The sequence below is a fragment of the Mustelus asterias genome, chromosome 1 (genome assembly GCF_964213995.1).
Source record: "Mustelus asterias chromosome 1, sMusAst1.hap1.1, whole genome shotgun sequence".
Taxonomy (NCBI): Eukaryota; Metazoa; Chordata; class Chondrichthyes; order Carcharhiniformes; family Triakidae; genus Mustelus; species Mustelus asterias.
In genome coordinates, this window is record NC_135801.1 from 185,348,720 (window position 1) to 185,375,694 (window position 26,975).

The following is a 26,975-nucleotide window of genomic DNA, read 5'->3' on the forward strand; positions in this document are numbered from 1 at the left end:
CTCATACCAATCCTAATATTATCTGCCTAATGTTAGTTTCTGTCTGATAGCACAGTAGGTGTATCTACACTAGATGCACTGCTGTAGTCACCACCTTTTCAAGGACAAATGAATGGGCAATAAATGATTACCTTACCAGTCACGCTCTCATCCCCACTTCAAACAACAACAAAAAATCTGACTTGATAATATTAAAGTACTCTACAGTTTCAAACTCACCAAATTTACAATATGGTTCAGTTTTGATTTTAAAAACTGAATTCCAAAGAGAATTCAATGTAAAAGTTGCATTTTGGAGTCCTGAGAGAGCTTGGACCAATGTACCCAAAGATATTTCGATAAATGGATGGCACCACTTTTTTTAGTCATTTATTAGATGTGGACATCCTTCGCTAAACCAGCATTTATTGTCCATTCCTAGTTGCCCTTGAGAAGGTTGCGGTGAACTGCCTTCTTGAACTGCTGCAGTCACTGATGTGTAGGTTCACTCTCATTGTTGTTAGGGAGGGAATCCCAGAATTCTGACCAGCAACAGTGAAGGAATGGTGATATATTGTCAAGTCAGGATGGTGAGTGGCTTGGAAATGAAACTCCAGGTCGGGGTGTTCCCAGGTATCTGCTGCTCTTGCCCTTCTAGATGGCAATGGTAGTGGCCATTTACCATGTTCCTAAATGGTGAAGATGAAATTGAACATGATTTTCGTGGTTTCTGTGCAACTGAGGAGAAAAGAAGGTTTATTGGCATGTGTAAAAGGTTTGTCATCAGCTGAAACAAGTTGTTGCATGAAACTATTGATGGTTGTCTGAATATTGCCAATCATGCTCTGGTTCACCTCCAACACACAGACAATGAAATATGTGACATGTTCATGAATATGAACAAAGATAATAAGTGTAATAATGATGGTGAAAATGGAACATTTAACGAACAGGAGAAAGTGTCCATTGACAGGTGCACGAGCCTTACGGGGCAATTAAGTTGTGGGATGGAGCAGAAGAGATTCATTACTGAGCGACGTGTTACATGGGTGACAGTACAAGAGGTGTTCCTGAAAGAATGGCCAACATATTTTCAACAACCTAAGCTGCAGGAAATGTTTAAAAGAACTATAATGGAGCTTGAACCTTCAACTTCCTCAGCCTGTGCCTATACACCAGCTACCACTCCAGACATTCCTTCTCATGCTGACTCTTCTTTGGTTAAGATGTAATTTAATAAAATGAAAAAGAAAAATAATAAGAATAAAACAGTAGAATAAGACCCTTTTAATCTATTTCTGATCATTTATTTTACATATTATAAGTGCACTGTACATACTTGGCCTAGGACCAAAATCCCACTAATTCCCAAATATGGCACACTTCCTGTCCTGAGCTTATTGGATATGGAATCCAGCACCTGTATTTACATTTAAAAGAAAAAGTTTAATTCAAAGGAAGCTGCTCTTTTCCTTCACATTCATTCCTTTATTTTCTATTTTGTAATCTTCCCACATGTCCCAGAGTAGATTAATGGATAACTTGGTAGCTGGTATCCAGGTGTCGTGACCTTAACCATTAATTGCACAATAAATTAATTTGGACATGGCAACTGACACGATTAACTTCTATACTTGCAATTTTTTTTTACTTTTAAAATCTGGCTGAACTATTGAATTCCAAATGCAGTTGACCTAAGTGAAATACTGTCTTAATACAAAGTTCCTTCTACTTTGACTAATCTACAAAGGGAAACCTGAGGTAGAATATGTCCAGTGTAACCTGTACTCATTAAGGAAACAGCAACAAAACTACTCCTCACCCCAATCACAGAATTCAATTATTTCTAAAATTATTTTAGAGCTTTTATCAACCTACCTGGAAATCCATTGCAAGCGTTGGTCACTCCACCAAAATCTTATTGCCATAATATGAGTCCATGTCCCTTTTTCCGCCCATCATGATTTGAAGTGACATTATGGCCTGCAACTTCAGTGCGGTGGCAGAGTCAGATTGGCCAGTGTGGCAAAAGGGGTCAATGGGAATAGGGGAATAGAGGTCGGCTGGTCAGTCGGAACAGGGGTCTGGTGGGGATTGGGGAGGGGATTTGAGGAAGGGGAGGGTAGTCAGGAGGGTAGTCTTGTGGCGAGTAGGGAGGTATGGGTAGGATTCCATGGGGGAATTGGATAGTCCCATGGAGTTCAGGGATGACTCATGGGGTTTGGTGGGTGTAGTCATGGAGGGATCCCATGAGTATGGTGGGGAGGAGGGGGTCAGGGGCCAGTGTCCTGTGAGGTTAAGCCAGTTCTTTAGTTACCCAGAAGGTAGAAGTGGTTTTAATTCTTCTAACCTTTATTCCTATAAGACAGTCGAAACCCTCCAAAATTTCAGGTACTTTCTCATTGTTGGACAATTGCCCAACTTCCTGGGAAATTGCCCTTCAGTCCTTACCTGGGCATGTCCAGGGGGCTTGAATGTTGCATAGTGCATCTTTGGTGTATCCCCCAGTTACATCACTCCACGGGTCAGAGGTTATGGGCCATTGTTCCACAGTTACTTACTTGTTCCATTCATCCTTTTAACTATATTTCTGCAATGTCCCGCTTGCCTCTTCCAAAAATTGAAATCCCTCATAATCGCCAGACATTCTTCAGAACTTACTGCTCTACAGAATGTCAGCCATTAGACTCCTCAACCTTGGTGGATCACTCGCTTCTCCTCAATCACATTATGGTCACTCTTCCCCAAATATTTCCTTTGCATCGGATTGCTAACTGATGCCAGTTCTTTACTCATGGCTAAAGCTAGTACGGCCTATTTGTTTGTCACATCTGAAATGTTTTCATACAATCATAGAATGCAGTACAGAATGGGGCCATCCAGCCCTTCATGTTACTGCCAGATCTCTGCGAGAGCAATTCAGTCAGTTCCACTCCTGTCTTTTTTCCTTAGCCCTGCAATTTTCTTTATCCCTTTAGATAATTGTCCAATTCCCTTTTGAAAGCCACAATTCAATCTGCCTCTACCACTCTCTGGCACTTCATTCCAGTTCACCACCACCCATTCTAAAATAAAGAGAATTCCCTTAGGTTGCTTTTAGTTCTTTTGTCAGTCACCTGAAATCATGTTCTCTATTTCTCGACCTTTCCACTAATTGGTTTGTTTTATTAAATGATCCAGAGTCCATACTAGAAAGTCACTGTCTGGAATCTTATCACCGTTCACGCCACTGGGATTTTCACATCCTGCTGCAGTGAACAGAGACTTGGCAGGGCGCCAAATTCTCCGACCTTGCTGCAGCGGGAGCGTGGCGTGAATTGGCAGGGAGGATTGCGCTCATTGTCTTTTCAACTCAAGTTGGTGTCCCCCTATTCCATTTAAAATAAAACTTTCCATTATAACTACTTGATCTACACTGCATGGTTCTCATATTTATACATTTCTCCCCACAATTTCTCTTAGTAGTCTGCAGACAACAGCCAGAGACTTGCATCATTTGTTATTCCTTAATTCATAGCTGCTTCCACTGTCTGATCACCCTCACTGAAATCCCTTCTTTCCACCAATGTTGTCACAATTGATTCCATTCTTTCCTCGATTCCCCTTTCCCTTCTAAAGATCCTGCAGCCTTGAATATTTAGATGCTATTATGCCCAGCTGTGTTCATGAACAAGTTTGTTATAAATTGTGGGAATTCAGTTGATAGTTGTAAGTTAATTAGTTCAGGCTTGTTCAGTGGACTGAGCCTTATCCAAGTTCAGGATTTTGCATTAAAAAATGAAGTTAAAAACTTAAATCTTATTTCTGGTCAATTGAGCTTTCAATTCAAACATTATTAATTATGGTTACTCAAACAGTTGCTCAAATCTTTGGTTGGGGCTTATGCCTGTTGATGCGCGATATAACTCACGAGGCTAGAGATGCTCGAGGAAATAAAGGCTTTTATTGACTACTACAATAGAGCTACCATATATAGTACACGATCCCAGACTAAAGGGTCCCAGACAGAGCAGTGACCTTTATACCTCTCCCAGGAGGCGGAGCCCGACTGGGATGTACCATAAGAACTATATTACAGGTAGAACAGCCCAACCCTAACCCCAACAGTAACATGTAGAACAGCCCAACCCTAACCCCAACAGTAACATATATACAGACTCATAGTACTGGCCAGACCCTGGCTCAGCACTACCTGGTGGGAACCAACAATGGTTCACCACATTCACCCCTCCTTTGAAAACAAAGGCCGGCGGGATACAAAACTCAGAACAATTGTTCATCAGTCTATAGGTTCAGACGGTCTGGGGGACCGCACCGTCGTTGTGACCTCCTCAACACCGGCGATGACACCGGTGTAGGCACTCACGGTGGTGTTCTCCCCAAGGCGGTGTCCAACGGCTCCTCCAATGTCTCACGGGCCGGTAGACCCCAAGGTGGTGACAATTCGCTGAACTCGGGCATGCCTTGAAGTGGCGACCATCTCCTGGACTCAGGCAAGCTGTACACGGGAGTAAAAGGGTAAAGTGATGGTCCCGATGCTGCCCGCGCCGTGTCAGGAGGGGAAACAATAGTTGGGGGGTCTCTAACAGGAGGTATGGGAGCAACAGGGGTTTCCAAGCGCCCTGCTGGCGCCAGGTCTCGAATCGAGACCGTGTCCTCTCGCCCGTCAGGGTATGCCACATAGGCATATTGAGGGTTGGCGTGGAGGAGATGGACCTGTTCAACCAAAGGGTTGGACTTGCGGGTCCTAACATGTCGCCGCAGGAGGACAGGTCCTGAGTACGTCAACCAAGACGGTAATGAGGTCCCAGAGGAAGACTTCCGAGGGAATGAAAACAGTCTCTCATGGGGAGTAGCGTTGGTTGCCGTACACAGGAGTGAGCGTATGGAGTGGAGCGCATCAGGGAGCACCTCTTGCCAACGGGAGACTGGAAGGCCTTCAGACTTCAACGCCAGTAAGACAGCCTTCCAGACTGTAGCATTCTCACGTTCAACCTGTCCGTTACCCCTAGGGTTGTAGCTCGTGGTTCTACTAGAGGCAATTCCGTATGAGAGCAGGAATTGCCTCAAGTCATCGCTCATGAACGACGAGCCCCTATCGCTATGGATGTAACAGGGGTACCCGAACAGGGTGAAAAGATCACGAAATGCCTTGATAACCGTGGCAGCGGTCATATTGGAACAAGGAATGACAAAGGGGAATCGTGAGTACTCATCAACCACATTGAGGAAGTACACGTTCCGATCTGTCGAGGGAAGGGGGCCCTTAAAATCTACACTCAGTCTTTCGAATGGACGAGTGGCCTTAACGAGTTGTGCCCTGTCAGGTCGGTAGAAGTGCGGTTTGCATTCCGCGCATACCCGGCAGCTTCTTGTTATAGACCTGACATCCTCCACCGAGTAGAGTAGATTCCGGGCTTTTATGAAGTGGAAGAGCCGAGTGACCCCTGGATGGCAGAGGTCATTGTGGAGAGCCTGCAATTGATTCTCCTGCATACTAGCGCATGTTCCACGTGACAGGGCATCCGAGGGTTCGTTGAGTTTCCCTGGATGATACATGATGTCGTAATTATAGGTGGAGAGTTCGATTCTCCACCTCAAGATCTTATCGTTCTTGATCTTGCCCCATAACGTGTTATTGAACATGAACGCCACGGACCGCTGGTCCGTGAGCAGGGTGAACCATTTTCCCGCCAAGTAATGGCGGCAATGCCGAACGGCCTCCACAATGGCCTGGGCCTCCTTTTCCACCGCCGAATGTCGAATTTCGGGGCCTTGGAGGGTGTGAGAGAAAAAGGCGACGGGCCTGCCCGCCTGGTTAAATGTGGCGGCCAGGGCAAAATCCGAAGCATCACTCTCCACCTGGAAGGGGATGGACTCATCGATAGCGTGCATCGTGGCTTTCGCGATGTCGGCTTTCAGTTTTTCAAAGGCCAAACGAGCCTCTGGTGCTAGGGGAAAAGATGTAGACTTGATGAGCGGACGGGCTTTGTCCGCGTAATTGGGAACCCACTGTGCGTAGTAAGAGAAGAAGTCTAAGCATCTTCTCAGTGCTTTTACGGTAGTGGGCAGGGTCGTTCGAGGAGGGGACGCATACGGTCTGGATCAGGGCCAATGACCCCGTTTTCTACCACGTATCCGAGGATAGCTAGGCGGCGCGTGCGAAATACACACTGCTCCCTGTTGTAGGTCAGATTCAGGCGAGATGCAGTGCGTAGGAATCTAAGAAGGTTGGCATCGTGGTCCTGCTGGTCATGGCCGCAGATGGTGACGTTATCCAGGTATGGGAAGGTAGCCCGCAGTCCGTTATGGTCCACCATTCGGTCCATAGCACGCTGGAAGACCGAGACCCCATTCGTGACACCAAAAGGGACCCTTAGAAAACGGTACAAGCGACCATCCACCTCAAAAGCCATGTATTGTTGGTCCTCTGGGCGAATGGGGAGCTGGTGGTAAGCAGACTTTAGGTCGATGGTGGAGAACACTCGGTACTGCGCAATCTGGTTGACCATGTCAGATATGCGCGGGAGGGGATACGCATCCAGCTGCGTGTATCTGTTAATGGTCTGACTATAGTCTATGACCATCCGGGGTTTGTTCCCACTCTTGGCCACCCCGACCTGCGCTCTCCAAGGACTAGCACTAGGTTGTATGATCTCTTCCTTGAGGAGCCGCTGAAGCTCAAATCGAATGAAGATCCGATCCTCAGCGCTGTAACGCCTGCTCTTAGTCGCGATGGGCTTGCAGCCTGGCACGAGATTCTGGAATAAAGAGGGTGTGGTAATCTTAAGCATCGAGAGGCTACAGATGGAGTGCGTTGGGCAATTTAGAGGCTGCGAGTTTCCCACTGAAAGTGGAGGGAGTGGCCCACCCTACTGTAGGGTTACACTCTTCAAGTGGACCATGAAATTTAGTCCTAGGAGTATTGGCGCGCAAAGGTACGGTAACACCAGGAGCTTGAAGCTCTCGTAAACCGTGCCCTGCACAGTCAGATTTACCACGCAACTCCCTAGCACAGTGACAGACCGGGACCTTGACGCCATCGAAATTGTCTGCTTGACAGGCTGAATCCGGAGGCCACACCGCTTCACGGCGTCTGGGTGAATGAAGCTCTCCGTGCTCCCGCTGTCAAACAGACAATAAATCGTGCGTTTGTTTACCTGTATGTCCATCATGGACTTGTCGAGTCTGTGAGGCTTTGCCTGGTCCAGGATGATCGACGCCACCGTTGGTTCGTGGGCGCCACTGCAGGCAGCTGAGATGGATGATGATGACACCTGCTGGTCATTCGCGGTCGGTGCCGACCAAAATGGCTGCCCCCATAGGTCGCACGTGGGCGATGGCGCCAAAAACAGCAGCCCCTGGTGGTCGTGCGTCTCTTGCGACTCCGTCGTCTGGAATGGCAACGTCCTGGCCTCGCACGTGGAAGAAGTCCTTGACGATGCCGACGACGAGGAAACTGGCTCCGGGGAGTCACACGCTGCACTGCTGTTCCTGGATAGAAGTTTGGATCGGCATACCTTCGAATAATGCCCCTTCTTGCTGCAGGCGGAGCACAACACTGCTTTAGCGGGACATCGCTGCCGAGGGTGCTTCACTCCCCCACAGAAGTAACACCGCGGGCCGCCTGGAGCTGCTGCCGTCGTCAGGCCCGAGGGTGGGAACGCAATCACGCAGCTTTTCGGTCCCGCTGAATGAAGTGGGGTCTGTGACTGCCCCTGCCATGCTGTCTCCACGTGGTCGTCGGGGTGCATCGCCAGACCTTTGGAGGCCGTTTCTAGCGCATCCGCTAGCTCTATGGACTTAGTGAGATCGAGATTACCTTGCTCCAACAGCCGAAGGCGGATGTAAGACGAGCCGATTCCCGCCACAAACGCATCTCGAGCGAGGTCGTTCATGTTCTGGTCTGCCGACACTGCTTTGCAGTTACAGCCCCTGTCTAGCTGTAGGAGCTCGCACGCGTACTGCTCCGTCGTTTCGCCGGGCTGCCGCCGTCGAGTGGTTAAGAGATATCGAGCATGCATCTCGTTCGGCGGTTTAATGTAGCGCTTCTTAAGAAGCTCGAGGGCCCCTTTGTAGTCGGTGGCCCCACGGATCGCTAAATATATAGCGTCGCTTACCCTCGCGTGGAGGACCCGGAGTCTGTCGGCGTCGGTGGTGACCGCTGCGGAGGCTTCGAGGTAATCCTGGAAACACTTCAACCAGTGGTCGAAGGAGTTCGAGGCGCCCGCCGCACGTGGGTCCAACGTAAGCCGTCGGGTTTAAGCATTTGCTCCATGTTCTCTGTGTCGTTTTTTTTTCAACGAAGAGAGTTCAATTGTAGTCAATAAAATTGATGCGCGATATAACTCACGAGGCTAGAGATGCTCGAGGAAATAAAGGCTTTTATTGACTACAACAATAGAGCTACCATATATAATACACGATCCCAGACTGAGGGGTCCCAGACAGAGCAGTGACCTTTATACCTCTCCCAGGAGGCGGTGCCCGACTGGGATGTACCATAATAACTATAATACAGGTAGAACAGCCCAACCCTAACCCCAACAGTAACATGTAGAACGACCCAACCCTAACCCCAACAGCAACATATATACAGACTCATGGTACTGGCCAGACCCTGGCTCAGTACTACCTGGTGGGAACCAACGATGGTTCACCACAGCCTGTCTTGTGTTTTTTTGCAGGAAATGTTTTTGCTCAGTCCCAAACCACACAATCGGCGTATTCACCAATCATAAAACACACAGAAATGCTACTTTCACTCATGCAGACATTTGATTCTGAATGGTGAAAAGTTCAGTTGAGCCCAAAGCTCCCAGGCAAGATCCACCGGAAACCAATTCAAACTCACCAACACATGCATAATCTGCAATTCCTTGAGAACAAATTCGACTTTCTTCTGCGATGTAAGTGAGGCAAGTGCTGCATTCTGACCCCGACAGAACAGCTTCGCGTTATCGTAGCTATCTTTCGCAATGGTGATCGTCAGACATGAGTTTCCCACCAAGTGCCAACTCTCTCCACAGATGGTTTCTGTAGTTGCCAATTTGGAAAAACAAATATTTCAAAATGAAACACAATACTGCTTTCCTTCCATTTTGATTTGAAAATCAAAGATATATAACAGCAACCGCATTTTGAAGGCCACAGTTGTTTCAAGTGTGCGCAAAAATATGCATTGTTCCTCCAAGCAGACAAATACTGTGTAGATATATTATGATGCAAATGGCTGTTGACATGCTAGTGTAACAGTAAGCTTCTTCATTTCCATCACCACTATTCCTCTTTCACATGTCCACTTCATATCCCATCAATCATGCAGTACCAGTAAAATAAGTAAACAAACAGCATCTCGATAACAAGCTGAACTGGAATTAGTTGAGGCCACATGCCAACAAATCCTTTCTCCCTTTTAAACAAAAGTATGTATTCATGTCTTCAAAATTTAAGCACAATTTAACAAGTAGAGATTTGTGTTCCAGAGTGGAAGTTAAGAGATGTGCTTCATCTCTTAGAGGAGGCTTCATGACTTCAGGGAGGGGGCTGAAGGGTGGATCAGTAAATTTGCTGATGACACCAAGATTGGTGGAGTAGTGGATGAGGTGGAGGGCTGTTGTAGGCTGCAAAGAGACATAGATAGGATGCAAAGCTGGGCTGAAAAATGGCAAATGGAGTTTAACCCGGATAAATGTGAGGTGATTCGTTTTGGTAGGACTAATTTAAATGTGGATTACAGGGTCAAAGGTAGGGTTCTGAAGACAGTGGAGGAACAGAGAGATCTTGGGGTCCATATCCACAGATCTCTAAAGGTTGCCACTCAAGTGGATAGAGCTGTGAAGAAGGCCGATAGTGTGTTAGCTTTTATTAACAGGGGGTTGGAGTTTAAGAGCCGTGGGGTTATGCTGCAACTGTACAGGACCTTGGTGAGACCACATTTGGAATATTGTGTGCAGTTCTGGTCACCTCACTATAAGAAGGATGTGGAAGCGCTGGAAAGAGTGCAGAGGAGATTTACCAGGATGCTGCCTGGTTTGGAGGGTAGGTCTTATGAGGAAAGGTTGAGGGAGCTAGGGCTGTTCTCTCTGGAATGGAGGAGGCTGAGGGGAGACTTAATAGAGATTTATAAAATGATGAAGGGGATAGATAGAGTGAACGTTCAAAGACTATTTCCTCGGGTGGATGGAGCTATTACAAGGGGGCATAACTATAGGGTTCATGGTGGGAGATATAGGAAGGAAATTAGAGGTAGGTTCTTTACGCAGAGAGTGGTTGGGGTGTGGAATGGACTGCCTGTAGTGATAGTGGAGTCAGACACTTTAGGAACATTTAAGCGATTATTGGATAGGCACATGGAGCACACCAGGATGATAGGGAGTGGGATAGCTTGATCTTGGTTTCAGATAAAGCTCGGCACAACATCGTGGGCTGAAGGGCCTGTTCTGTGCTGTACTGTTCTATGTTCTATGTTCATATTTCATAGATGGCCTGACTTGATAACTGAACTAATAATAATTTATATGCAACAAAACTGCACCATCATCACAAGTAGGATATGAAATTGTGTCTCATGGCTCATTACTGCAAATACTGTTTAAATATCGCATAATTTAGAATCACAGACAAGTAATTTCAAATGTAAAATGTACCACTGTTCTGCTAGTGATGGTGAGGGACTAGTCCAGGGACCCATTTTAATTCTACACTGTTTTGTGTCAATAATGCAACCTGTGTGAAATATGAAAGATTCCATACATGTTAACTACAATGTGACAAAAATTGTCTGTGATGCAAGGGTGAGGTGTTGGGGTGATGAGGCTGCTCTAATTAAACAATCAGGATTAGAACTATCCTGATATCGAGAAAACTAAATTTGCATGTTATCCTCCCAGTGATTTAAGATTTGTTCAACAACTTTTATTTACATTCCTGCGGAACAGCACCTGCAACATCAAGACTTAGGGCTGGCGAAAGTCAGCATGGTTGTTTTAAACAGATTGGAGCACTGCAAATTATCTCATGTATGACAAGCAAACACAAACTAAAAAGCTACCTGGTAACGGGATGCATTCCAGGTTCCTGGATTCCCATTGACAGTTTTGGTCCATGGCACAGCTTTTACAGCTAGTCAGTTTATTACAAACATACTCAGGTTTATCTTTTGGACAGGCTTCATAATCCCAGATTGATACCTAAAAGAAAAATTAAAATGTTTGTTTACTTACACATTTCATGACATTACTTTATTACAATACAAAATTAAGACTCAGACATTGGAAACTTGAAGGTACATGGCATTACATCATTACCAATTTGCCATCTCAAATATTCAGTGCTCTCCTGGCTGGCCTTCTACCTTTCACTGCTCATAAACTTGGGCTCAATCTAAACTCTGCTGCCTGTATCTTAACTTGCATGGCCCTGTTCACCCATTAACACTTGCCCATCTCAGTTTGTGTTCTAGCAACAGCCACTGTCTTAATATTTGTCACTCCGGAGTTCAAAACCCTCCACCATCAGTAACCTGCAACCTGCTCCAACTCCATAATGCTCTATTATCTTGACATTCCTGCAATTTTTGGCCCTGATGCATAGTGGTCCACCAACACTCCAAATGTGCCACAAGATGCTCTTCATGCTGCATAAAATATCCGTACTAAAATTAAGCTTCAAAGTCCATTTCATCATCTCCCAGAAACTCCAAACTTTGAAAATCCTTCTCTTTAGTCTTTCCATCGTCTTACAATATTCAGGGTTGGTGTTACCTAACCATTTACTTATTGAGCCACTTCATCCTCTCGTACTTTCCTCTGTTGAATGGTGTCTGGTAAAGTGGATTGTTGAGCCCTTTAACTAATCTTGCCAATAAATATTCACGATAATATAGCCACTCCAAGAATAAACTACACACAAGTTTCAGTGAAGATTTAAGTAATCTATTTATTTCAGCCCTCCTTAGCTGCCATCTCTGCACCAGTATGATGGAAACACATCATTTGGTACTCACTACCTAGCCTCATTACTTGGAATGCAATTGTTATTTGTTTTCTAGTCAAAAAACTGTTAAATTTTTTTTCCCCAAATGCGCAATGACCGTAACATTGTAGGATTAATGATTTTACTGTCTGAACAAACGGAATATGTTTGCAAACAGAAAGTAAAGTGGGGCGGCACGGTGACAGTGTTTAGCACTGCCACCTCACAGCGCCAGGGAACCGGGTTCAATTCCTGGCTTGGGTCACTGTCCATGTGGGGTTTGCACATTCTCCCCATGTCTGCGTGGGTTTGCTCCGGGTGCTCCGGTTTCCTCCCATAGTCCAAAAGACGTGCTGGTTAGGTGCACTGACCATGCTAACTTCTCCCAAACAGGCACCGGAGTGTGGCGACTAAGGGATTTTCACAGTAACTTCATTGCAGTGTTAATGTAAACTACTTGCGACACTAATAAATAAACTTTAAAAAATCTTAAACTAACGTGGGTATAAACAAACTGGATAAAAAGATTTTAATTTTGTAAGGTTATGGGCTCAATCCTGCTCTAAAACGTCAGTACATAATCTGGGCTGACATTGGAGTGGTGACATAGGAAGTGCTGCACTTCAAGAGATGTCATTCTTCAGAGAAGACATTACACCAAGGTCCTAACTGCTGTTTTAGAAGGTTTATATAGATATTAGGGACCTCGAGCCATTGTGTGAAGAGGAGCAAGCAAGTTTGCTCTGCAGTCCTGGCTCACCTTCCTCTCTCAAACATCAGCTCCAAACCATGAATATCCATCTCATACCTTTCCTGGGTTCTTGCTGCGTAGAATGGCCTTGAAGTTTGTTTAATTACTAATCACAATTGTTTGAAATAATTCATTGTATTTGAAGGGGCGTCAGACATTGAGGAATTCTGAAGTTCAGTATAAATGCAAATCTTCCTTTTTCTTGGTAAATGTTTCATACCAAGATGAACAGCAGGGTGTTTATGTCCACTCCATTCTGAACTGAATCAAGTCCATTGTCACTTTGTTTCAACAGAACAAAAATAGATTATTTTACGGTTCAAGACTGGACTTCCAGAAGAATGATAGTTAGAAGGACAATTAATCAAAACCCATTCTGAAGGATTGGTTGCGATACTCACAGTGGCTTCTGTGCAGTTACTATTCTTCACAAGCACTTATCATGACACCACTGACAGCCATTTGTGTTTACTGTACAGCTGTAGCAATCAGTATACTGATCACACTTTTCATTATCTGCATCTGTAGGGTTTTGGGGAGGAAAAAAAAGCATTAACTAATATCTAAATAAGGCAGGTTCAAGCGCTGGCATGTTCTCCTATTCATTTCTATAGAAGTATGCCCTGCATCTTAACTGGACGCTCTCTGCAGTCCTACCCCCAGCAGGGCCTGGTGATTGTTCTGCTGTTACAACTCCAAGGAATTTCCAAACTGATTAAAAATAGTGGCCGGGATTCTTCCAAAACAACCAAATGCCCAGTGTGGGAAAACGCGAGTATTTTTTCGGTGTACTTACCTGAACGAATCTCCGACACGCTGAGCAATACAAAGTGCTTCAGCAGTGCCTCTGAAAAGTGGTGGGTGGAGCCGGCAGCATAGTGCTGAGCAGGCCACTGTGCATTGCGCCCCCCCCCCACCACCCCGATCACTGGCCTTCCCTGGAATCCTCCCCCGATTGCTGGCCTTCTCAAACCTCCCCTTCCCCTCCCCATCAAACTGATCACTGGCCTGACAGACCCCTCCCAGGCCAAGCCCCAATCTACACCAAGCACCCCCTCCCATGGCACCCTGACTCCCCCCCCGACCCCAGTGATGACCAAGCACGACCCATCCCCCCACCCCTTGATGGCCAGCCCCAATCGCCATCCTCCCTCCCTCTCTCGCCAATGCCAGTTTAGAGTGGTAACAGGTCCCCACCCACCACCCCAATAGGCCCCGACAGGTGGCGCTGCCCAAGTGGCACCCCTTTTTGCCCCCGACCTTCGGGGGGGGGGGGGTGGGAGGGGAGCTCAATAGCCTTTGTCCCCACCAGCGGGTGAGGACACCTGTTCTCCATTAGTGGGGAGCAGTTGTAAACCCCGCTGATGGGAACCACTCCTGGCAAGGGGTGGGGAGACGTGAGTGGGCCTAGAGAAAACCATCCCGGGCCCGCTAATCATATGGAAATGTCAATTTCAATGACATTTCCATATGATAATCAGAACAGTGCCGCAAATCAATGTGGAGCTGAATGCATTAAAATAAAAATGCATTTATGCAATGATGAAAGTGAGGAGGTGTGGGATAGAGGGAATGTTGGCCGATTGGATAGGTAACTGGCTGTCTGATCGAAGACAGAGGGTGGTGGTGGATGGAAAATTTTCGGATTGGAGGCAGGTTGCTAGCGGAGTGCCGCAGGGATCAGTGCTTGGTCCTCTGCTCTTTGTGATTTTTATTAATGACTTAGAGGAGGGGGCTGAAGGGTGGATCAGTAAATTTGTTGATGACACCAAGATAGGTGGAGTAGTGGATGAGGTGGAGGGCTGTTGTAGGCTGCAAAGAGACATAGATAGGATGCAAAGCTGGGCTGAAAAATGGCAAATGGAGTTTAACCCTGATAAATGTGAGGTGATTCATTTTGGTAGGACTAATTTAAATGTGGATTACAGGGTCAAAGGTAGGGTTCTGAAGACTGTGGAGGAACAGAGAGATCTTGGGGTTCATATCCACAGATCTCTAAAGGTTGCCACTCAAGTGGATAGAGCTGTGAAGAAGGCCTATAGTGTGTTAGCTTTTATTAACAGGGGGTTGGAGTTTAAGAGCCGTGGGGTTATGCTGCAACTGTACAGGACCTTGGTGAGACCACATTTGGAATATTGTGTGATGCGCGTTATCACACACGAGGCTTGAGAAGCTCAGGAAATAAAGGCTTTTATTTGCTGTAACAATGCAGCTACTAATTATATACACGATCCCAGACTGAGGGGTCCCAGACAGAGCAGAGACCTTTATACCTCTCCCAGGAGGTGGAGCCCGACTGGGATGTACCACAATAACTATAATACAAGGTGTAACAGCCCAACCCTAACCCCAACAGCAACAAGTAGAACAACCCATCCCTAACCCCAACAGCAACATATATACATACTTGTAGTACTGGCCAGACCCTGGTTCAGTACTATCTAGTGAGAACCAACGATGGTTCACCACATTCACCCCTCCTTTGTCTTCAAATTGATCTGCATATCAATTGGTCAAACCAGGTCAGTCAAGGCAGCCTTGAGGAGGAGTTCATAGAATGTATCCGCGATAGCATCCTTGAACAGTATGTAATGCAGCCAACAAGGGAGCAAGCTATCCTAGATCTGGTCCTGTGTAATGATTCATGATCTTACAGTTAGGGATCCTTTTGGAAGAAGCAATCACAGTATGGTTGAATTTAAAATACAGATGGAGCGTGAGAAGGTAAAATCCAATACCAGTCTCTTGTGCTTAAACAAAGGAGACTACAATGGGATAAGGGAGGAGTTGGCTAAGGTAGACTGAGGGCAAAAACTTTATGGTGGAACAATTGAGGAACAGTGGAGGACTTTCAAAGCGATTTTTCACAGTGCTCAGCAAAAGTAGATACCAGTGATAAGGAAGGACTGTAGAAAAAGAGATAATCCGCCATGGATATCTGAGGAAATAAAGGAGGGTACCAAATTGAAAGGAAATGCATACAAAGTGGCAAAGATTAGTGGGAAACTAGAGGATTGGGAAATCTTTAAAGGTCAACAGAAAGCCACAAAAAAAACTATAAAGAAAAGTAAGATGGATTATGAGAGTAAACTAGCTCAGAATATAAAAACAGATAGCAAAAGTTTCTACAAATATATAAAACGAACAAGAGTGGCAAAAGTAAACATTGGTCCTTTAGAGGATGAGAAGGGGGATGTAATAACTGGAAATGAGAAAATGGCTTGAGGCATCGAACAGGTATTTTGTGTCGGTCTTCACAGTAGAAGACACAAATAACATGCCAAAAATTGATGACGAAAGCGGTAGTGTTGGGCAAGCTAATGGGGCTAAAGGTGGACAAGTCTCCTGGTCCTGATGGAATGCAGGGTACTAACAGAGATGGCGAGGGAAATAGCAAATGGACGAGTGGTAATTTACCAAAATTCACTGGACTCTGGGGTAGTTCACACAGATTGGAAAACAGCAAATGTGGTGCCACTGTTTAAAAAAGGAGGTAGACAAAAGGCGGGTAACTATAGGCCGGTTAGCTTAACTTTAGTAGGGAAAATGAATCATAGTATCATAGAAACCCTACAGTACAGAAAGAGGCCATTCGGCCCATCGAGTCTGCACCAACCACAATCCCACCCAGGCCCTACCCCCATATCCCTACATATTTTACCCACTAATCCCTCTAACCTACGCATCTCAGGACACTAAGGGGCAATTTTTATCATGGCCAATCAACCTAACCCGTACATCTTTGGACTGTGGGAGGAAACCGGAGCACCCGGAGGAAACTCACGCAGACACGAGGAGAATGTGCAAACTCCACACAGACAGTGACTCAAGCCGGGAATCAAACCCAGGTCCCTGGAGCTGTGAAGTAGCAGTGCTAACCACTGTGCTACCGTGCCGCCCAAATCATTGAATCATATGGTGCAGAAAGAGGCCATTCAGCCCATCTAATCTGCACCAACCACAATCCCACCCAAGCCCTATCCCCATATCCCTACACTAATCCCTCTAACCTATACATCCCGGGACACTAAGGGGTAATTTAGAATGGCCAATCAACCTAGCCCGCACATCTTTGGACTGTGGGAGGAAACCGGAGCACCCGGAGGAAACCCACGCAGACAGTGACCTGAGCCGGGATTCGAACCCAGGTCCCTGAAGCTGTGAAGCAGCAGTGCTAACCACTGTGCTACTGTGCTGCCCCAAATGCTTGAATCTATCAAGGAAGAAATAGCAAGACATCTGGATATAAATTGTCCCAATGGTAAGACGCAGCATGGGTTCATGAAGGACAGGTCATGTTTGACTAATTGGGTGGAATTCTTTGAGAACGTTACATGCGCAATGGACAATGGGGAACCTGTGGATGTGTCTTCATTTGACAAGGTGCCGCACCAAAGACTGCTGCATAAGACAAAGGTGCACGGTGTTACAGATAGTATGTTAGCATTGATAGAGGATTGGTTAACCCCTAACAGAAAGCAAAGAGTGGGGGTAAATGGGTGTTTTTCTGGTTGGCGATCAGTGACTAGTGGTGTGCCTCAGGGATCAGTGTTGGGACTGTAATTGTTTACGATTTACATAGATGATTTGGAGTTGGGGACCAAGTATAGTGTGTCAAAATTCGCAGATGACACTAAGATGAGTGGCAAAGCAAAGTGTGCAGAGGATACTGAAAGTCTCGCAAAGGGATATAGATAATCTAAGTGAGTGGGCGAGGGTCTGGCAGATGGAGTACAATGTTGGTAAATGTGAGGTCATCCATTTTGGTAGGAATAACAGCAAAATGGACTGTTATTTAAATGGTAAAAAATTGCAGCATGCTGCTGTGCAGAGGGACCTAGGTGTCCTTGTGCAAGAATCACAAAAAGTTGGTTTGCAGGTGCAGCAGGTAATTAAGAAGGCAAATGGAATTTTGTCCTTCATTGCCAGAGGGATGGAGTTTAAAAACAGTTAGGTTAAGGTGCTGGTGAGGCTGGTGTGTACAGTTTTGGCCTCCTTACTTGAGAAAGGATATACTGGCACAGGAGGGGGTGCAGAGGAGATTCACTCGGTTGATTCCGGAGTTGAGATGGTTGGTTTATGAGGAGAGACTGAGTAGACTGGGGCTATACTCATTGGAATTCAGAAGAATGAGGGGAGATCTTATAGTAACATATAAGATTATGAAGGGAATAGATAAAATAGAAGCAGGGAAGTTGCTTCTACTGGCAGGTGAAACGAGAACTAGGGGGCATGGCCTCAAAATAAGGGGGAGCAGATTTAGGACTGAATTGAGGAGGAACATCTTCACACAAAGGATTGTGAATCTGTGGAATTCCCTGCCCAGTGAAGCAGTTGAGGCTACCTTATTGAATGTTTTTAAGGCAAGGATAGATAAATTTTTGAACAGTAAAGGAATTAAGGGTTATCGTGAACGGGCGGGTAAGTGGAGTTGAGTCCACGAAAAGATCAGCCATGATCTTATTGAATGGCGGAGCAGGCTCAAGGGGCCAGATGGCCTACTCCTGCTCCTAGATCTTATGTTCTCATGTTCTTAAACTCCATTTTACTCTACACTCTGATCCCTTTGAATGAAGTATTCTATATACTTGCTCTAATGAATTCTAGGAGCAATAGGACCTCATTATAGCCTTGATTCAACATGGATAAAAGAGCTGAACTCCAGAGTTGAGATGAGACTGACTGCCCTTTACAACAGGGCAGTATTTGACAGAGTATGGCTTCAAAGAGCCCCAACAAAACTGCAGTTAATGAAAATCCAGAGGGAAGCTCTCCGCTGGTTGGAGTCAAACGTAGCACAAAAAAGATTGTGGTGGTTGGAGATCAATTAGGTCCAGGAGAATCCTCAGGGCAGTGTCCTAGATCCAACTATCTTCAGCTGCTTCATCAATGACCTTCCTTCCATCATAAGTTCAGAAGTGCGAATGTTTGCTGATGACTGCACAACGTTCAGCACCATTTGCGACTCCTCAGAGACTGAAGCAATCCATGTCCAAATCCAGCATACCTGGACATATCCAGGCTTGGGCAGGCAAGTGGCAACATTTGGATACAAGCATAGAATGTACTATAGCTGATGCGCGTTATCACACACGAGGCTTGAGATGCTCAAGGAAATAAAGGCTTTTATTTACTATTACAACGAAGCTACCATGTATAGTACACGATCCCAGACTGAGGGGTCCCAGACAGAGCAGTGACCTTTATACCTCTCCCAGGAGGCGGAGCCCGACTGGGATGTACCATAATAACTATAATACAGGTGTAACAGCCCAACCCTAACCCCAACAGCAACAAGTAGAACAACCCATCCCTAACCCCAACAGCAACATATATACATACTCGTAGTACTGGCCAGACCCTGGCTCAGTACTACCTAGTGGGAACCAACAATGGTTCTCCACAATAACTAAATTTGCAGTTGACACTAAAGTAGGTGAGATAGTATGTTGCAATGAGGAAATGAGAATTTACAAATGGATGTAGATAGGTTAGTTGAGTAGGTCAAAGTGTGGCAGATGGAGTTCAATGTGGATACGTGTGAGGTTATTCATTTTGTTTGGAAAAATGGAAAGGCAACTTATTATTTAAATGGAGAGAGAATTCGGGGTGTTTCGGTGCAGAGGGGTCTCATGCATGAGTCGTAGAACACTGGTACGTAGGTACAGCAGTTAATAAGGAAAGCAAATGGAATTTTGGCATTTATAGCTAAAGGAATAGAATAAAGTAAGGAAGTGTTGCTACAACTATACAAGGAATTGGTGAGACCGCACCTGGAGTACTGTGTACAGTTTTGGTCTCCTTATTTGAGGAAGGATGTAGTGGCATAAGAGGCAGTTCAGAGGAAGTTCACAGGATTGATTCCAGAGATGAGGTGTTTGTCTTATGAAGAGAGATTGAGCAGCTTAGGCCTATACTTTCTAGAGTTTAGAAGAATGAGAGGAGATCTAATTGAGGTATATAAGATTTTAAAAAGATATTGGCAACGTAAACGTAGAGCGATGCTTCCTCTTGTGGGGCAAACTAGTTTTAGGATGAGGGTTAGCAGATTTAAAACAGAGATGAGGAGAAACGACTTCTCTCAAAGGGAGGTGAATCCTAGAATTCACTACCCCAGAGTGCGGTGGATGCCAGGTCATTGATTTAGGGAGGAGATAGACAGATTTTAATTAGTAATAAGTTGAAGGGTTATGGAAATCAGAGGAAAGTGGAGTTGAAGCTGAGACAAGATCAGCCATGATTGCATTGAATGGCGGAGCAGGCTCAAGGGGCTGAATTGTCTACTCCTGCTCCTAGTTCTTATATTTTTTATGATTCCTATGAACATGTTCATATTATGTAACTCAACCTTGTACAAAATTGCTCTCTTCAGAAACACGGCAATTACAAGCTAACTCTTTTATTGCTTCTGTTGTGTATGATACAAGTGAGAAATCAGACTCAACATCAACCCCTACAGAGTGAATAGTTTCATTGCACTTCCCAATGAAGGCAGCAAACCTCAAATGTGCCATCACTGACCTGAACTTACAAATATATAAAATTGAAAGTAGAGGTTATCACATTGGTACTCAACCTCATACACCATTCTCCTCAACTGTTTTAAATGCCAAGTTCCAAAGGGTTGTAGCGTGGGAAACCTGTGGTGCATTTCCAGAAAGATACAGGGAAATCACACTGTCACTTTCTAAAGCATTCAAGCAAACTCCAGGGTAATACCATTATCTGAAACAAATGAGTACATATAACACTGCCACACCATCCCTCTCAAAAACATTCTCACATGCTCAGCAACAGCAGTCTCTGTAGCACCAAAGACCATTTGTAATCTCACTCCTTCAGAGATGTCAGAAATCAATCCCGCATTCAAATAAATCACTTCACGGAATTACAGGACACAGCACAGAATGAAAGATTTTCTTGCCAACATTTATGCATCTTCTAGTCACGCTTGAGGGAAAGTGTCAACAATAGAAGAACAAATCATTTAGTATTTGCTCTTTCAGTTGAAGAATAGTGGCAAGCCAAAAGAGAAAATATAAAATGCAAGCAGGTTGGCAAAATAAATTTTTCAAAATGTTCAAAAGCATACATGTAAAATCAACTTCCATTACAAATGCCAAAAGGGAGAACATACATGTCTTGTTGGGGCACATGTCAATAATCTGTTCATAGAATCATAGAAACCATAGAGCCCAAAGAAGTAGGGGAGATCCTAAATGAATACTTTGCGTCGGTATTCACAAAGGAGAGGGATGTGTTGACTGGGAGTGTCTCGGAGGGGAGTGTTGAACCGTTGGAGAAAATCTCCATTACAAAGGAGGAAGTGTTAGGTTTGTTAGAGAATATAAAGACTGACAAATCCCCAGGGCCTGATAGAATCTATCCAAGGCTGCTCAGGGAGACGAGAGGTGAAATTGTTGGGCCTCTGACGCAAATCTTTGTCTCGTCACTGGACGCAGGTGAGGTCCCAGAGGATTGGAGGATAGCTAATGTGGTCCTGTTATTTAAGAAGGGTAGGAAGGATAACCCGGGTAATTATAGGCCGGTGAGCTTGACGTCCGTGGTGGGGAAGTTGTTGGAGAAGATTCTTAGAGATAGGATGTATGCGCATTTAGAAAGGAATAAACTCATTAACGATAGTCAGCATGGTTTTGTGAGAGGGAGGTCATGCCTCACTAACCTGGTGGTGTTTTTTGAAGAAGTGACCAGAATGGTTGACGAAGGAAGGGCCGTGGATGTTGTCTATATGGACTTTAGTAAAGCGTTTGACAAAGTCCCTCATGGTAGGCTAGTGAAAAAGGTTGGATCTCATGGGATAAAGGGGGAGGTGGCTAGATGGGTGGAGAACTGGCTTGGTCATAGAAGACAGAGGGTGGTAGTGGAAGGGTCTTTTTCTGGCTGGAGGCCTGTGACTAGTGGTGTTCCGCAGGGCTCTGTATTGGGACCTCTGCTGTTTGTGATTTATATAAACGATCTGGAAGAAGGAGTAACTGGGGTGATCAGTAAGTTTGCGGACGACACAAAACTGGCAGGACTTGCAGATAGTGAGGAACATTGTCAGAGGCTACAGAAGGATATAGATAGGCTGGAAATTTGGGCAAGGAAATGGCAGATGGAGTTCAATCCTGATAAATGCGAAGTGATGCATTTTGGTGGGAATAATGTAGGGAGGAGCTACACGATAAATGGAAGAACCATAAAGGGTGTAGAGACGCAGAGGGACCTGGGTGTGCAAGTCCACAGATCTTTGAAGGTGACGTTACAGGTGGAGAAGGTGGTGAAGAAGGCATATGGCATGCTTGCCTTTATAGGACGGGGCATAGAGTATAAAAGTTGGGGTCTGATGTTGCAGATGTATAGAACATAGAACATAGAAAGCCACAGCACAAACAGGCCCTTCGGCCCACAAGTTGCGCTGATCATATCCCTACCTCTAGGCCTATCTATAGCCCTCAATCCCATTAAATCCCATGTACTCATCCAGAAGTCTCTTAAAAGACCCCAACGAGTTTGCCTCCACTACCACCGACGTCAGCCGATTCCACTCACCCACCACCCCCTGAGTGAAAAACTTACCCCTGACATCTCCTCTGTACCTACCCCCCAGCACCTTAAACCTGTGTCCTCTCGTAGCAACCATTTCAGCCCTTGGAAATAGCCTCTGAGAGTCTACCCTATCCAGACCTCTCAACATCTTGTAAACCTCTATCAGGTCACCTCTCATCCTTCGTCTCTCCAGGGAGAAGAGACCAAGCTCCCTCAACCTATCTTCATAAGGCATGCCCCCCAATCCAGGCAACATCCTTGTAAATCTCCTCTGCACCCTTTCAATGGCTTCAACATCTTTCCTGTAATGAGGTGACCAGAACTGCGCGCAGTACTCCAAGTGGGGTCTAACCAGGGTCCTATAAAGCTGCAGCATTATCTCCCGACTCCTAAACTCAATCCCTCGATTAATGAAGGCTAGTACGCCGTACACCTTCTTGACCGCATCCTCCACCTGCGAGGCCGATTTAAGAGTCCTATGGACCCGGACCCCAAGGTCCTTCTGATCCTCTACACTGCTAAGAATGGCACCCTTCATATTATACTGCTGCTTCATCCCATTGGATCTGCCAAAATGGATCACTACACACTTATCCGGGTTGAAGTCCATCTGCCACTTCTCCGCCCAGTCTTGCATTCTATCTATGTCTCGCTGCAACTTCTGACATCCCTCCAAACTATCCACAACACCACCTACCTTGGTGTCATCAGCAAACTTACCAACCCATCCCTCCACTTCCTCATCCAGGTCATTTATGAAAATGACAAACAGCAAGGGTCCCAGAACAGATCCCTGGGGCACTCCACTGGTCACTGACCTCCATGCAGAGAAAGACCCCTCCACAGCCACTCTCTGCCTTCTGCAGGCAAGCCAGTTCTGGATCGTATAGAACGTTGGTTCGGCCGCATTTGGAATACTGCGTCCAGTTCTGGTCGCCACACTACCAGAAGGACGTGGAGGCTTTGGAGAGAGTACAGAGGAGGTTTACCAGGATGTTGCCTGGTATGGAGGGGCTTGGTTATGAGGAGAGATTGGGGAAACTGGGGTTGTTCTCCTTGGAAAGACGGAGGATGAGGGGAGACTTAATAGAGGTGTATAAAATTATGAAAGGCATAGATAGGGTGAACGGTGGGAAGCTTTTCCCCGGGTCGGTGGTGACGTTCACGAGGGGTCATAGGTTCAAGGTGAAGGGGGGGAGGTTTAACACAGATATCAGAAGGACATATTTTACACAGAGGGTCGTGGGGGCCTGGAATGTGTTGCCGGGCAAGGTGGTGGAGGCGGACACACTGGGAACGTTTAAGACTTATCTAGACAGCTATATGAACGGAGTGGGAATGGAGGGATACAAAAGAGTGGTCTAGTTTGGACCAGGGAGCGGCGCGGGCTAATTGTTCTTTGTTTCTCGTTTCAAGGCTTCATTCTATGATCATCTTGCTGGTGCCAGTACAGAGCGAGACTGCGGATAGTTGGGAACCTGTCTCGGGGGCAGGGAATTCAGATGGTGTTCGTAAAGCAGAAGTGGAAATGAATAGGGTTGGGAAGCATTTTCTGATCAGGGCCAGTGTGATCTCCTGGACTCGTTTCGATCGCCTCAGGGGGTCGGAGAGGAATTTCCCAGATTTTTTTTTTCCCCATATTGGCCCTGGGGTTTTCACTCTGGGTTTTTGCCTCTCCCTGGAGATCACATGGTCTGGAATGGGGGGGTGGGGGTGAGTTAATAGGTTGTGATGAACAAAGCATCGTAGCTGTGAGGGACAGCTCAGTGGATAGGATATTAGGATGTAGATAGGCTAGAAAATTGGGCGGGGATCCTGGATTCAGGATTCAATCCTGGACCGGGGAGCGGCGCGGGCTTGGAGGGCCGAAGGGCCTGTTCCTGTGCTGTGTTGTTCTTTGTTCTTGAAACCCTACAGTGCGGAAGGAGGCCATTCGGCCCATCGAGTCTGCACCGACCACAATCCCACCCAGGCCCCACCCCCACATATTTACTTGCTAATCCCTCTAACCTACACATCTCAGGACTCTAAGGGGCAATTTTTTTTTAACCTGGCCAATCAACCTAACCCACACATCTTTGGACTGTGGGAGGAAACCGGAGCACCCGGAGGAAACCCACGCTGACACGAGGAGAATGTGCAAACTCCACACAGACTCCACACAGTTGCTTTTCTTTTGCTGTTGCCATTTCCCAGGGCACACAGTGCATCATGTTGGTGTTCCACACACAGCAGATTCCAGGGGCTGCCCGAACTCATGCCATTTCATCAGAGAAAGCCTCACAGCTGGCCGGGGTAAACATCAAGACGTTGCTTAGCAGGAGACTATTGAACCCACCAAAGATGTACATTGTGCTGAAAATGAGGAAACACACACATCAGAATACTACATTTGTCCAAGTTACTTATCAACAATCTTTCATAAGATCCAGAGGACAAAGAAGGTCCCTAGTGGGTAATGGTCATTCCAAGTCCATTCCATGCAGAGCACCTGATTGTCCGATATTGACTTTTCCATCACTTTTCCTACTTCATTGAAATTTAATCTCATGTCTTTTTCTGTTTTTGTTTCAGATCTCCAAGTGCAGTGTTTCTCTTCTTACAGCTTAAGCCACAGTTATGCCCATAAACCATACAAATAAAAATCTGAAAACGATACAGGAATTGAAGACATTAGGACGTAAGAAATACGAGAAGGGCTAGGTCATTTTGTCCCTCAAGCCTGCTCCACCATTCAACAAAATCGTGGCAGAGCAGATTGTGGCTTCAATTCTGACTTGCTGCCCGTCACCCAATAACCCGCGACTCCCTTGTAGATCAAATATCTGTCTAAGGCAGCCTTGAATATATTCAATGAACTGGTCTCCACTGCTCTCTGGGGTAGAGAACCGCTAAGATTAACAGCTCTCTTAGGGAAGAAAGTCCTTCTCATCTCTATCTTAAATGAGACCCCTTATTCTGAAACTGTGCAACGCGGTAATAGACCTGCCCACAAGGGGAAACATTGTTTCAGGAACTATACTATCAAGTCCCCTTGAATATTTATATATCTATATATCTCAATGAGTTCACTGATCTTCACCCCACTCGCTACCGTTTGCCAACCTAAAAATGAACCATTTATCCCGACTTTCTGTTTCTTGTTAGCTAACCAATCCTCTATCCATGTTAATATATTATCCCCAACACCATGATCTCCAGCACCATTACAAACCCATCGACACCCACAGCTACCTTGACTACAGCTTTTCATACCCCACGTCCTGTAAGGATGCCATCCCATTTTCTCCGTTTCTTCGCTTCCGTTGCGTAGGTTCCGATGATGCCACTTTCCAAACTGGTGCTGCTGATATGTCTTCCTTCTTCCTTAATTGTGGTTTCCCACCCACTGTGGTTGATTGACAGGGCTCTCAACCATGCCCAATCCATCTCTCATGCCACTGCTCTCACCCCCTCCCGTCCCTACCCTCCTTGTCCTCACTTTTCATCCCACCAGCCTCTGCATTCAAAGGATCATCCTCCGCCATTTCCGCCAACTCCAGCATGATGCCATCACTAAATACATCTTCCCCTCACTTCCCTTTGTCAGCATCCCACAGGGATCGTTCCCTCTGGGATACCCTGGTCCACTCCTCCATCACACCCAACACCTCACCCCCTAGCACTAGGTGCAACGCCTGCCCCTTTACCTCCTCCCTGCTCATCATCCAAGGGCTTATACACTTCACATGCACCTCCTTTAATCTCCTCTATTGCATTTGCTGCTCCCAATGTGGTCTACTCTACATCGGAGAGACCAAACATAGACTGGGTGACCACTTTGCAGAACACCTTTGGTCTGTCCGGAAGCAGGACCCCAGACCTTCCTGTTGTTTGCCATTTCAACACACCATTCTGCTCTCCTGTCCACATGTCCATACTTGGCGTGTTACAATGTTCCAGTGAAACCCAACGCAAACTGGAGGAAAAGCATCTTCTGACTAACAGCCTCCATACTTAACAGCGAGTTCAACAACTTTAGACCATGAACTTTACCCACTTTTACCCCATTTCCATTTATTTTGTTTCATTTCATTTTATTGATGTATTTTTAAAAAATTACATTTCTTCCATTGTTACATTTTTCCACTTTAAAAAAAAATCTTACGTTCCATCTTTAGTCCCCTCAATGTTCTCCCCTCACCCCACCCCACTAGGGCCATGTGTTACATGTCTCAGGCTTAGGGGTGATCTTATAGAGGTCTATAAAATAATGTGAGGCATAAATCAGCTCGATAGTCAATATCTTTTCCCCATGGGCATAGGTTTAAGGTGAGAGGGGAGATACACAAAAGGATCCAGAGGAGCAATTTTTTCACACAGGGTGGTGAGTTCTTGAACAAGCTGCCAGAGGTAGTAGTAGAGATGTGTATAATTTTGTCTTTTAAAAAGCGTTAAAAAAGTTACATGGGTAAGATGGGTATAGAAGGAATGGGCCAAACGTGGGCAATTGAGACTAGCTTAGGGGTAAAAAAAAGGGGCAGCATGGACAAGTTGGGCTGAAAGGCCTGTTTCCATGCTGTAAACCTCTATGATTCTATGCTTCCGGTTTCCTCCCACAGTCCAAAGGTGTGCAGATGGGGTGGATTGGTCACGTTAAATTGCCTCTTATTCACCAAAGAAGTGTAGGTTAGGTGAATTAGCCATGGTAAATGCGCAAGGTTACAGTCACAGGGCAGGA

The 26,975-nt window shown here is 45.8% G+C and overlaps 1 protein-coding gene across 1 annotated transcript in view; it reads right to left on the reverse strand.

The window, feature by feature from the left end:
* atrn (attractin) overlaps positions 1–26,975 on the reverse strand; it is a 394,947-nt gene that overhangs the window by 339,928 nt on the left and 28,044 nt on the right. Inside the window, 6 exon segments of the mRNA XM_078199200.1 lie at positions 8,834–9,015; positions 11,033–11,171; positions 13,108–13,136; positions 13,139–13,228; positions 20,844–20,871; positions 24,412–24,610. Of these exon segments, the coding sequence (XP_078055326.1) occupies positions 8,834–9,015; positions 11,033–11,171; positions 13,108–13,136; positions 13,139–13,228; positions 20,844–20,871; positions 24,412–24,610 (667 nt within the window).